The sequence below is a fragment of the Saccoglossus kowalevskii genome, chromosome 22 (genome assembly GCF_978046115.1).
Source record: "Saccoglossus kowalevskii chromosome 22, keSacKowa6.1, whole genome shotgun sequence".
Taxonomy (NCBI): Eukaryota; Metazoa; Hemichordata; class Enteropneusta; family Harrimaniidae; genus Saccoglossus; species Saccoglossus kowalevskii.
Window position 1 is genome coordinate 20174145 of NC_140662.1, and position 14562 is coordinate 20188706.

The 14562-nt window shown below is 33.7% G+C and overlaps 1 protein-coding gene across 1 annotated transcript in view; it reads left to right on the forward strand.

Annotated features, from left to right (window-relative positions):
- LOC100369368 (neurobeachin-like protein 1) overlaps nt 1-14562 on the forward strand; it is an 85263-nt gene that overhangs the window by 25806 nt on the left and 44895 nt on the right. Inside the window, exons 17-27 of the mRNA XM_085495809.1 lie at nt 500-684; nt 1247-1433; nt 3010-3143; nt 4558-4714; nt 5174-5276; nt 6256-6406; nt 7697-7732; nt 9320-9475; nt 10359-10512; nt 11107-11705; nt 13333-13572. Coding sequence (XP_085351935.1) covers nt 500-684; nt 1247-1433; nt 3010-3143; nt 4558-4714; nt 5174-5276; nt 6256-6406; nt 7697-7732; nt 9320-9475; nt 10359-10512; nt 11107-11705; nt 13333-13572 — 2102 coding nt within the window. The remainder of the gene's footprint in view (nt 1-499; nt 685-1246; nt 1434-3009; nt 3144-4557; nt 4715-5173; nt 5277-6255; nt 6407-7696; nt 7733-9319; nt 9476-10358; nt 10513-11106; nt 11706-13332; nt 13573-14562) is intronic.

Sequence of the window (14562 nt, forward strand, 5' to 3'; positions counted from 1 at the left end):
GTAATTTTCAACAGGGACTCTATCCTGTCATGATATGACTTGTTTTTAGCTCCGCTGTCATCGCAGATGACCCAGCGGAGCTGTTGGTATGGGGGTCTCTCCGGCGTCGTCCGTCCCGCGTGAAGTTTTCTTTTAAACGACTTCTTCTTCATAAGTACTTGACCAATTACATTCAAATTTGTACCAAAGGTACTTGGGGTGGTCCACTGTCAGATTTGTTAAATTTGTCTCAAAATATGCAAATTTGGATTTTTAGTGAACATTTTTCTCGTTTTTGGTAAAAAAATTTATTTTTGACAACTAGTTCAAAATCGTAAGCCCTTATTTACAGAGGACTTTCAACTAAATATAAAACATAATACAACTTTAAAGTATACTTTGAATATATAATAGCATAATCCCACTTTACTGCTTGTTCCATGATAATGAAGACAGTGGAGCTATTTCGACCGTCAGGTCATTTGTTTATAATTCAAACTTTATTACTATCTTTTTCCAGGTCCAAATCATTTACTGCTGTTCCAGTCAGAATCTGGTGATATCTCTGAACAATCTTTGTCTCAGAAATTAGTACTTTATTACAATGCCAAGGCTTGTAAAGACTTTGTTTGTCTAGACCTTGCTCCAAATCACTTGTATGATGGTAGACTTACTGGGCATAAGTGTGTCACTTGGGATATCAAGGTAAGACCATTCCCCTTTTATAAAATGGTTTCTTTCACACCTTGTTCTGAATCACCTGTATTACAGCAAACTTATACATTGTTTACATATTTTGACAAATGGAGGGCTAGATCGCTTTGTAAATATTTCTTATCAGTGGCAAACTAGCATCCTGTTTGTATGTCACAGTGATTTATATTATTATAGCTTGGCTTTCCTGGTTATAATAATTTATTTCTGTACTCATATTTGTTACACATACATTTTTACAAGCATTGTTGTAATTCACACCTCATTCACCTACCATTGGAATGCCATTAGAGGGCGTTGTTTTCACTTAGAACGTTGTTCACATGCGTCTCATCTCAGGGTTAAACACAGACTTAGGGTCAAGACCTGTCTTCTGACACTGGGTTAATCTGTTGACATGTGTTTTTCAGTAGTGAGTTAAAATTAACTCTACATTATGAATACTGATTGCAATCACAAAACGTTGTCTTTCAGCCTATCGCGGCGAATTTTTATAATCGATAATTGAGAAAAGTTCACTTAAACATCAAGACCATTCTATTCATCTTTACAGGAAGTAATCAATAATATCGGTGGGATACAAGTTCTCTTCCCTTTACTGGAATTGTCAACCCCGGAATACATGAACTTTAACAAACTCAGCGATGACAACAATGGTGTTAATAAAGAAAATTTAACAGCGCAAGATTCGCAGGATAGTGAGAATGATTGGATTGTTGTGCCAAAGACTTATTACCTTGGTGAGTCGGATTTTATAAATAGTTTTTAATTTTAAAACTTCTCAAATGTTCATTGCTTTAGTATGTCCAAACACAGTATGCAAGGATGTTATTGGACGTATTGTGTCATGATCAAGTTTAAGATTGATGAATACTGTAAAGGGGTTAATTATTCACTGGGTTTTAATTTAGCTTATTTCGCTGAGTGGAAAATGCGCTAAATTAAGACCCAGTGAATATGTAAAATTGAGCATAGAACACATTATCTAAATAACAAAACCGTGAATTTAAAATCCACTGAATATGCCTGAAATGGTAAATCAGTGAAATTTAAACCCAGTGAAAATTAGTCATTTTACAGTATATCACATTTATCCGGGTATGGGAACATGGGAAATTACCAAAAAATAGGGTGGGCCTATCCCCTGCAAAAAAACACTGAAATTTGTGAAAATTGACAACACATCGATCAAACTGCGGCAGGGAATAGAATGCAAATAAAAACATGCAACGGAAATAAATGAACAATATGCAACATTAGAAGTATAACAAAAATATTTTATTGCTTATCCAACGGGTCTTTGAGGCTTACTTTCAATAGATCGCAGCGAAGCGGCTGCTCTGCTAAGTACGACACCCCGATTCACACCCAAGTCGTCTGCAAGTGACTGCGGCAGGGAATAGAATGCAAATGAAAACATGCAACGGAAATAAATGAACAATATGAAGTAAAACAAAAATATTATATTGCTTATGTGGCATGTGGCAAATGAAGCAGAAATAATAAAAATTGACAATGAGGAGTCATTTGAATTAGGACTTCCCCGCTGACAAACACGCCCAATACGCATGAACTCAAAATGAACTAAAATGTCAGGGGTTAAACTCCGTAAAATTATTTCCAGTTTCGACAAATTATGTATCAACTGTCATACAAAATCAATAATAATTTTTAAATTCAAAATTTCATAAAGAGAACTGTTTTAATATACATTTTTGTAAACTTGCTGAGATTTTTGTTATTTTTAATTACAAGTGTAGAAAATGACCCCCTGGGGGTATGCGTGATCTCAATTCCTTTATAGTATCAAAATTGGGGGTTGGGCATTTGCACGGAAATGGGCTCTTACCCGGATAAATACGGTAGTTTTAGTTCATTAGTTCATTTGAGCAGCTATGTGCACAAGTAGTTCAGTGTTAAAAAAAAGAGCTATTATATTTAATATCTCTAATTTATTCCATAAATTGAAAGGAAAGTTCAAATCCCTTTGCCAACCAATATGTATACACATAAAAAAATGCTTTTTTTAACAATAATTTTATGCACATCCTGTGTGATTGATGTGGAATTCTCACCTCACCTTAGAGCATGTTCTGTTAGTGATTGTATACAACAAACTACTGAAAATGAATTGAATTTTTCATGAGCTAAAGTGCACAATTTTTTGTACTTATATGGTCATACAATGTAGTCTTGTAAATTACACTTGGGCACAAGTGCAATTTACTTAACGCTGTCCAATCTGTGTGTTTATACATTTAAAACCCACGCAATAGAGTGAGTGTTTCTAATACATGTAACTGTGTCTCTCTGTAGATGCCAAACTAGAACAGAATCCTGTTGCTAGCTTTCTAACTCTATTAAGACACATGTGCAGGGGAAACACAGACAACCAGGAAAGGCTAACAAGAACGTATGAAATAGCTACAATTGGAGCTCTTATGCAGCGGGTGAGTCATCACATAGCAAGCGCTTATTATTAGGAAAATATCTGTCACATACTTACAATGTAAACTGACAAGTAAACTAATTATAAACCTTTCTGTGAGAATCTTTAAAAGTGCATTTAAATGTTATACCGGTACATATATCCATATTTGCTGTATTAGAAGCACATGCTGACATACCGGTAAAAGCCCTGTTTTCAAGGTTTGACATGATTTTAATCAATTTAACAATCCACATGGGTATAAGCGTGGATTTATAGAGTGTGTGATTATGAGTTGGAGATCACGCTGCAGACAAATTACGAGATTATATCACATACTAGTAATAGCAAAACAAGCATACATTTTAGGTATATCGGTACTAAAATTACAATTGCAATAAAGCTAAATGAATTTGTATTCCACTGGTATTATTGATCACACTCTGTAAATGATTTTGGTGACTTCTCCTCAATCAAGTTTCTTGCATTAGGTCTAGCTGCTGATAGATCAATCACAGAATTGTCATGTTGTTCAATGTGTATGTTTTACAAGCCAGGAATTACTGTAGAATACTTTATTTTCGCTTGGAATTTATTTTGGCTATTTTCGCTGAAGGGATGTTTCCGTGAAAATAAAATCCAGCGAATATATCTTTTTTCCTATATTTCACATTAAACTCATCAAAAATCAGTGAAAATAAATTCCCTACAAAATGCCCAAAAAGCCTTTTCAGCGAAAATTAATTCCAGCGAAAATAAAGTATTCCACAGTATAAGGATATGCTATAGCCTGTATTATAGTAAGTGATAAGAAGCCCATTGCATACAAATTATAAGATTGTCACAAAATAGCAAGACAAACTGCAATAACTTGAAAATGCAATTGAATTGGTCTGTGGACATCAGGGTAGTGTTCATTACAGGCTTTGCTTATTCAAAGAGTGTGTACAGTATTACCGGTACTTTTTTTTTTTTTTCATTTTTTAATACAGCCATAACCTGGTTCATTTTCATTTACACAGTCAAACCTATTCAAGCATCCTCTGCTTTTTATTATACCAAATATGATCAAAAATAAAATTAATGTAGATGTATTGTTAATATGTGGAATATAATCTTTAACATACTGTAAAACATGTCTTTTTCGCGAGCATGTCTTTTTCGTGAATTTAGCGAGAGAACTGATTCGCTATTTCAAGATGTCGCTAATGACTTTATTATCAATTCAAAATGGCCGCCGAACAAAGATATCAACTATGACAAGAGTGATTTGCTAAATCAACATTTCGCTATTACGTCATTTTACCACAATTCGCTAAAATTGCATGCCGCTATTTCAACATGTTTTACAGTACATACCCATGCATAGCTAAACTTGTGAATATTTGACACCAATCATGAAGTTATTATTAAATATTTGTTTTCTTTGCCATCAGCTTAATGCCAGCTTGATTGATGTGAATGTACTCATGGCAGTACAGCTATTGGTGGAATGTATCGGAACCAGTGTGCCAAACTTATTACAAATTATCTATCAGTACATCCTGTTTGATTTTAGAATTTGGAGTAAAAGTGAATTTCCTGTCAGAATTGGTACGTATATAACCTGTATTATCAGGGTTTATTAAAATGAATTTCCTGCCGGAATGATGGAAGTTTATTAGGTTCAAACCTTTGAACACCAATTTTTTCCATTTTTTTTACAAAACAATTGATTAAGATCCGTTTTCAATGAGGAACTATGTCCATTCGGTTCAAAATTAAAAAAAAAAAAATTTAAAAAATATATATATATAAATTTGCATATAAATTTTGGTAAAAAAAGGATGGCGCTCAAAAAGTCAATATATACATGTATATATAAAAACCTTGTGATAGAGGGCGCTGTTTAATGTGCTGTTGAGTTGATAATGCCTTTTGAACTCGTATTAGTTTACCGCTCAGTTTTACTTTCACTCAAGTTTCTTCTCTGTTGGATTTATAAAATAAAAGTCACATTATTAGTACATTTATAGCTTAATTTCATTTAAGGTGTTTATTATATTATTGCAGGTCATATACAGTACTTGTCTACACTTATTAAAGATCAGAGAAAACAGCTGAGAAAGAAATATGGGGTACAATTTATGTTGGATGTCATCAGGACATATTACAGGTAACAACAACTTGTACAAAACAATTCCTGATATGGCAGAGAACATCGTTCACTAAGTTTTATCTATCACATGCATAATTGTGTGTATGTTCACAGTGTGGCATTGACGTTACATTGTACTTACTGTGGAACTTTGTTTCATTTTGCATGCTGTTTGAAAGTTTATATACAGTCTGATACAGATTGTGCTAAAAACGGTTTATTTTGTCAAGTTTTTGTGTGTATTTTAAAAATTTTTATTCAGTCCTCTTAAAAAATCGCTTGAAATTACAAAAAAGCCTTAGGAATAATAATTAGGAGCAAATATCACGAAAGAGCTACATTTAAAAAGTGATCATGTGAAATAAAACATGGCTTCAAAAAAAAATTAGCATACAAGGTGTGCGCAATGATAAACTGTGTTATTTCAGCAGTAGTTCCAATTCATCGCGCCACCGTTTCTCAGAGTAGAAATATGCATGTAATATATATACACTCCCACAATTTTTATTCCTGAATTGACGTTAGCATACACACTCGCCAGCGGCTAAGATTGATACAAAACTGTGATGGTAATCACTTATGTCTCATCATTCCCATGATGATGCTGATGTCAACCTAAGAGAAAATATCATGAGATTACATATAAAAATACAGTAATTCTCAGTATTTCAAGATCATGTGACTTAGAAATGTTTTTGGGGGGGAAAGGATCAACAGAAAAGTCATTTACAAACAAATATAATTGGGGCCACACTTTATAATACACATAATCACAACCAAATTGACACACTGTATTTAAATAGTCAGAACAGTAACTACTACTGACTTCTTCAAATTATACATACTTTAAATTGTACCTAGACCAAAAAAAGTTTTATAATTTTTTGTTATGCTTATTTGAAAATCTGTAAAAAATAAAACTTTTTAACTGACGTATGCAATGATAACACATGCTTCTTTATTTGCTTGTCTTATTCTGATTCCTTTTCTATTAAAGTTTTCCTGATCCTGGTTTATCACCAGAAGATGCTCGGTCCATTAGAGTGTCTCTGCTGGGTCTTATAAAGTATTACGTTTCTAAAGGAATTGAATTTGAAGAAGTGTCTTGTATAATTAGTTTTCTCACGGCAGCTACTGAAGATTCATTGGTATGTTACATGATATATGATTGGTCCAATAACTTATGAATATTCATAATACCTAGAATGCCATTTCATTGGTTCTATTATAAATTTGCAAATACAGGTGCAGTGTATTAGATTGGTTAAGAATATTCCATAATACTTATAATGCCATTTTATTGGTCTTCCATTATGAATATGCAAATGAAGCAGTGTATTATGGTTGGTTCAATATCTTATGAATATTCATGATACTTAAAACGCCATTTCATTGGTCTGATATATGCAAATTGTTGTGTATTATGATTAGTTCATTACCGGTATTCTGTGAAAGTTCATGCTACTACGGTAGATTGCCATTTCATTGGCATCATCATTATGCAAATTTGGTTAATATACATGCTGATGATTGGTCATTATATTATGAATATTCATAGAATTTCAAATGCTAGCTTGTCATTCAATGGATAGTTGCATAATTATGCAAATATTGAAGTTTAGTTTCTGAGAGATTGTGATTTCTTGAATGGTCATAGTATGTGCACTGTTTGATTACTTGCTTTCATTGCATGACGTAGATCAGTACAAAATGTAAAAGTTAATTTGAATAAACTTTGTGGCAGCCATGGGTACTCTTGTCTCAATGTTAGTACTATAGATTGCATTGTACTGCTACATGTATTAGAATCTAGTAAATGAAATAAATTTCTCATTATTTATTTTGATTCTGGTTCATGGTATGTGTAGTGGATGTTTATCTGTAGTCGATAGTGTTACTGCATACATCCTTGTTTTAATTTGCAATGACAGGAAGTGAAGACAATGTACCTGCAGTTGTCTAAAGGTGGGGCGGGGCGGGGCGGGGGGGTCACATGACTCACTATTTTCTCACTATTTTACCCATGATGCACTGTGCACATTTGATGGTTACTGAACATTTAGTGAAAATATACTTTCCATACTTTCTCTGTCAGTAATAACTGGAAATTTGATGATTTATTAAATACTCTGAATTAAATCTTTAAAAAATGACATAATATATAAATATTGTAAAATATAAAATATAACATTTACTAACAATAATAAAGCCTAGACTTTGGTGCCAAGGTCTTAAAGATGATATACGATAAACAAACTGTTGCTAACACAAAGCAAGGTAGCGAACCTCAGCACATTATTACATGAGAAAGATGAAATGTACATTCAATAATAGCACCTAATGTAATATAATGTACTGAATATAAATTTTTTAAACACATAATATTTTCTAATTGATGTCCCGTTTGATTATTTATTTAATAATTGTATTATTTACAGTGTAAACTCTCTGGACCTTTGCGATGGTCGTCTGTGGTAAGTTTGTAGACACCAAAACACATGCATCTAACTATCATATGCTGAAACGTACCATGAACCATTGTCATTATAGAACGCTTGCTATACTAATTAATACTGTGAGGGCGCTACTAATATGCTTAGAGGGGGGGGGGTGAATTCAAAGATTGTCTTTTTCTAGTTCAATTGAAGAATTGAAAAAAAACCTGTACTGAGAGAAAGAAAGGACTCAAGTGTTATAAATCCTCTTTGTATCAAAAACTATTTCTCTGTTGTCAGGAAGTTCAAAAACATTGTTCATTAATTTAACATCCCATTATATTCAGAGGTTATTTTTTGGCTAATACGGGATATAACGTGGGATTGAGAGAAGCAGTGTTGTTATTTTTTTTTGAAATGTGAAATGTGAGGGAAAAATATCAATATTGCTTCAAAAAATACCACAAGTTTTTAGCCATATATGACATCTTTATTGTGTGGGCACTTGCACAAAAATTAAAAAACTGACCATAAGGTTGCAGAAAAAGGGATTTTATGACCTGTGTTCAAAAATAACACAGGGATAAAAAAAAAATAACACTAGGGCCAAAAGAAAAAGCGTAGTGTGGATCAAATATGACAAATATTGCTGCAGCTAATACAATAGGATACTGTTGACATCACAGGTGCTCAGATGATAATGAATGGTATTCCCAAGCAAGTGACAGAATGTCTGATTTTAGAAGCTATACATAGGCATATACAACAATCAGTGAAAAGTCCCATATAATACATGGATAAATCTGGTGCAGACAAGTATCTAAAAGAGTAACATTGAAAGTTTTGTACTGGATAGGTTTACATCCACACATAGTCATAGTTCAGCATTTCATTCTATCATCTAACAATCTGGTGTAATAGTAAGAAATGGTGTCTTTAAATATATATTGATTGGCATATACTATCTTCCTCTTTATAATTTCCATAGTAGTGGTTAGTATTGGTTACCCTTAGTATTGGTTAGTTACTATTGGTTATTTGCAGTTTGTTATTAGTATAGAGACTCTGCTTGTTCCAATGTTATTATTACTGTTTCTCATGTACCGAGACAAAATAATTGATACAGCCAAAGACTCACCATGAGTATGATGATCTGATTATATATATGTCATATACTTGGTATGCTTTGACTACAGTTTTGTGGATTGTCCATCAAACTGACCAATTTATGAATCCGCAGAGAAAATTTCTAAGAAAAAATAATTTGTTATGGTTGATAAATTAATTAATAACTTTGGATCAAGTATAAATTTTATTTTATTTATATGTATGTATGTTATTTTTCAATTTTGTCTCACATTTATTTGTTGTTTCATTGTTTATATATATTGCATTTTCAATCAAATATTCAATGCTACCCAGATTGGTGACCACCAGTATCTTGAATATTACAGGCAAATTAATTTTTGTGAAGATATTACCAGTACATCCTCTATTGCTTAACAACAATTTAGAAGTTATGAATTCAGACACAAGTGTTCTACTATTATATTTCAGCAATTTCTCAGAGAAAAGACATAACTTATTGCAACATTCAGTGAAAAGGTTAACTGTTGTATATTTCAGATCATTGAGGTGATTGAAATGTTGATTTCCTTATTAGAGAGTCCGGGTAAGGATCAACTGTTTTTATTGCTGTATGAGCAAGGATGTGCTGATTTGTTGTACACTATCATTGCGAAAAAGGAGTACTCTGAAACAGTGAAGCTGAAAGTATTTCGGGTAAGTATAAGCCCAGGCCATCATCTGGTTCATCTGTGGTGTGGTCAGACAAGACTGCTTGATGCCTGGATAGTGCATGTGGTCATGTATTCTGAAGTGGGTCTTAAACATGTGGTTCCTATGACAACATATACTGTGTCTCTGCAGTGCCTTACCCAGAATGCAACATTGCATGATCAAGATGAGAATAAAATGTGGCTATGTGGCACTAAATGTGGCACTTGTACGTTGTGCTTACCTCACTTCTTGCTGCATCTGACAATTTGCCTCGGCTAATCCCATTCAAACCTTGTAAGATAGACAACCAATCAGAACTTGAGTTAATACATACTGCTTTCTTGGTAGCCATGCTCTAATTGGTTGACAAATCTCATCAGAGGAGAACTGTCTGAATGCAATTTGTGAAAACTGAGGCTTACTGTCTAGCAAATAGATAGAAAACTGCCCTCTCCTGCCTTCTGTAATGAGCACACTCAGTAACATAGCAACCAAGGAACACACTTGTCAAAACTCATTGATTGGTCAGATATACTGTAAAACATGTCTTTTTAGCTAGCATGTTATTTTAGCTAATTTAGCTAATTTGTAATTTCGCTAATTCAAGATGTCATTAATTTAAAATGAAGTATATTCTCACAATGAGATTGTTGACACTTTAGCTAAATTAACACTCTGAGTCAGTTAATTCATACATGGAGTCAAATTCCCCAAAATAACATGTAGCTATTTAAACATCATTTACAGTAGTTAGATGCAATGTATGCAGGAAACTTGAAACTCAACAACTGGTCAGATGCAATATGATTATTAACTAGAATCAACATTTTCTATGAACATCGGATTTTAATTAGATTGATTGTCTATTGATTATTTGTGTCCTCAGTTGTTTTCTGTGATGACAAGAACAGATAGAGTGTATGAGAAGAGCAAGACACGGCTGAGACTGCTGGATATTGGGTTCTCTGGTCTGACTGTTTTAATGAGTAATCAGCAGATCAGTCTAAGCATGGCTATTGGTATCGTGGAACAAGTGGCTGGTAAGTAGAGGCTGACAACAAGGTTGCAATGAACCATTTGTTGCTGTCACTTTATATCACTCCACTCATGCCTAGCTATTTATCATCTACAGGTCACATGATATTTATTCTCTTATGTAGCAATAACACTAGCCAATGAAAACTGAAATTTTATTTCCCAGTGACTGCTCCGATAACGTGTTATTATTTTTTTAATATTTTCTGACCTTTTGTGACTTACATTTCACTATAATTCTAGATTTCAGAAATTTATGTAAAAGTTATCCAAATGTTAATTTTCCGATTTAATTCAGTGCTGTTTTCAAGAATGAAAATAATTTTGTTGATGCAGGAAAACTTTTAGAAATGTAACAACTATCTACAATAGGAATTGATAGAATTGCCTTAGTAGTCCACTCCTTAATCTGATTGTTTTCATATAATTGATTATTTTACATGATTAATTTGAAAAAAAAAATATTAAAATATGAATAATATTATTTTTTAATACTTGATTCAGTCTATTATTTTATGAAAATGACAGAAAAAAATGAATATTTACAGCAAAGTTTCATCAGCAATTTAGAATATTGAATGTGTATTATTCTATTGTAGATAACTATGTGAACTATGCTGGCATAATGGCTGTACTGCAGTTAATACACAATTCTGATATTACCATCAGGCTACAAGTATGTAGGCATGTACTGCACGCTATATATTCCAAGACTGGAGCTTCTGGTCAGCTCTGTAAACAAGTTGGCTGGCAAGATACTGTTGGCAGACTGTTTATTTGGAAGCCTTTAGAAAATACTAAATCAGACAGGAAAACAAGTGAATCCAGTAATTCATCTGCCAATTTGGACTTGATGGCTTTTGAAAATGAATCTCGGGAAAATTCGGCTAAAACCATTGAAGAAGATGATGTGTCTGTTAGTAGCGAAACTGGTTTGATCCAGTCTGAGCTGAGCTCAACCAGTTTAGACTTTGCTGTCACTGACCCTATATTAGTACGTCGTGTTGATAGTGGATTAAGTATTGGCTCGTTAATAAGGCAGAACTCGTCAATGGAAGTGATTCAAGATCGACCTCCTGATATGCATACGTTGGAAGATGACCATCATGCAATGCAGGAACTAAGCGATATGCTGATAGAAATTCTTTTTCATATTCTGTGGAAAGGCGTCAGTGGTTCCGATGATGATGCTTGGAAGGTATGTCACTTTTTTTTCTCAATATTAAAGAGTAATAGTCGAACCGCGCATGTGTGAGATATGGGTCTCATATAAACAAAGATGGCAATTTTGACTGTTGTGCACACCAACTAGTACAAACTGAGAGGTTACCAAACCTTAATAATGTATTTTTAGCTCCGCTGTCGACTTTGTCGAGCGGAGTTTATCATATGAGTGATTGTCCGTCGCCGTCCGTCGTCCGTGTTTTACTTTTTCGACTTCTTCTTGAAAACTACAAGCCTGAATGCTTTGATACTTGGTGTATATGTACCTTGGGTAGACCTCTCTCAGATTTGTTCATTTCATGATCATATCTTCAATTCTCTAATTTTGGTGAATATTTTTGTAATTTTTGGTAAAAAGTGATATTTTCGACTTCTTGTTCAAAACCGCAAGTCCAATTGCTTTGATATTACATATATAGGTACTACATGTGGATCTCTCTCAGATTTGTTCATTTTGTAATGATATCTTTAGTTCTCTAATTTTGGTGAATATTTTTGTAATTTTTGGTAAAAAGTGATATTTTCGACTTCTTGTTAAAAACCACAAGTCCAATTGCTTTGATATTACATATATAGGTACTACATGTGGATCTCTCAGATTTGTTCATTTTGTAATGATATCTTTAGTTCTCTAACTTTAATGAATATTTTTGTCATTTTTGGTAAAAAGTGATATTTTCAACTTCTTGTTAAAAACCGCAAGTCCAATTGCTTTGATATTACATATATAGGTACTACATGTGGCCCTCTCTCAGATTTGTTCATTTTGTAATGATATCTTTAGTTCTCTAGTTTTGGTGAATATTTTTGTAATTTTTGGTAAAAAGTGATATTTTCGACTTCTTGTTAGAAACCGCAAGTCCAATTGCTTTGATATTACATATATAGGTACTACATGTGGACCTCTCTCAGATTTATTCATTTTGTAATGATATCTTTAATTCTCTAATTTTGGTGAATATTTTTGTCATTTTTGGTAAAAAGTGATATTTTCTTCTTGTTAAAAACCACAATCATTTATGGTGAAAAATGATATTTTTGAATTCTTGTTGAAAACAGCAAGTCCCATTGCATTGATACTATGCATATTGTTCATTTTCTAATGATATCTTCTGTTCTTTAATTGAAATGTGCATTGCTAACAGCGGAGCTATCTCAGCCGAGAGGCTGCTTGTTTTAAAGTTTGGAAGGCATCAAACGATTCGCAAGCAGTAATTAGTAGAATTGGCATCAAGGGCAAAACTCGTACTAGGGATTTCATTAGAAAAGTGCATTGAATAATGGGAAAATCAATATTTTTTACACAAATGTCGCACGTGCGCGGCACGACGACTATCACATTTTAAGTGTTAAAGTGTTACATTTCAGGCAAATTAATTTGGGCATTTCTTGTGACTGTAGAAATTGTTGCTACATTACCATTTCGTGTACATTTGTCACACATTGTTTGCTGTGCCTTGCATTAGATTAGAAATGCTGCCGTTGAGAAGAAACACTACGGTAAAGATAAAAACATAGAAACAAGCTATTCTGTCTTTGGTTGTACCTGTCATTCACTGCTCTACAATATTTCACAATTTGACTCATATTTTACCCTATAGGAAAGAGGAAAGGTCTTTGCATGTATCAACACAATATCCGAAAAGTATGAGCTCATTCGGCCGCCAGTGGAGCTGAAACGACTGCTGTTTGAAAAGATGCTAGATGCTTGCGTATCTGATGTAAGAGATAGTAAGGTTCCCACGGCAACATACTCTGAAAATGCTCTGAAATTAATCAAGTTGTTACAGCATTTCCTAATGGCCGAAACAGAAGGACAACATCACAAATACCATCAGAAGGTGTGTAGTTTCAATTGTGTGTGCTTGCAGAGTTTAAAGCTTCAGAAGAATAATACTCCTGGCTACGTTGCTAGCAATATCTCTTTACCCATTAGGCAGCTCCACTAACACCTATCTACAATGATAGCAATATCTCATTACCCATTAGGCAACTCCACTAACACCTATCTACAATGATAGCAATATCTCATTACCCATTAGGCAACTCCACTAACACCTATCTACAATGATAGCAATATCTCATTACCCATTAGGCAACTCCACTAACACCTATCTACAATGATAGCAATATCTCATTACCCATTAGGCAACTCCACTAACACCTATCTACAATGATAGCAATATCTCATTACCCATTAGGCAACTCCACTAACACCTATCTACAATGATAGCAATATCTCATTACCCATTAGGCAACTCCACTAACACCTATCTACAATGATAGCAATATCTCATTACCCATTAGGCAACTCCACTAACACCTATCTACAATGATAGCAATATCTCTTTACCCATTAGGCAACTCCACTAACACCTATCTACAATGATAGCAATATCTCTTTACCCATTAGGCAACTCCACTAACACCTATCTACAATGATAGCAATATCTCTTTACCCATTAGGCAACTCCACTAACACCTATCTACAATGATAGCAATATCTCATTACCCATTAGGCAACCCCACTAACACTTATCTACAATGATAGCAATATCTCATTACCCATTAGGCAACCCCACTAACACCTATCTACAATGATAGCAATATCTCATTACCCATTAGGCAACCCCACTAACACCTATCTACAATGATAGCAATATCTCTTTACCCATCGTGCTGACTATTATCAAAGAGAAAACGATGAACAATAATACGAATATTAACTGACCTCAAACTAAAGTTCTTATTCCTGCGATGTTACTGTTTTGCCTTACACATGCTTTCAAGTTTAATGGATAACCTTTGAGTATGAAAATACAGTTAAACAC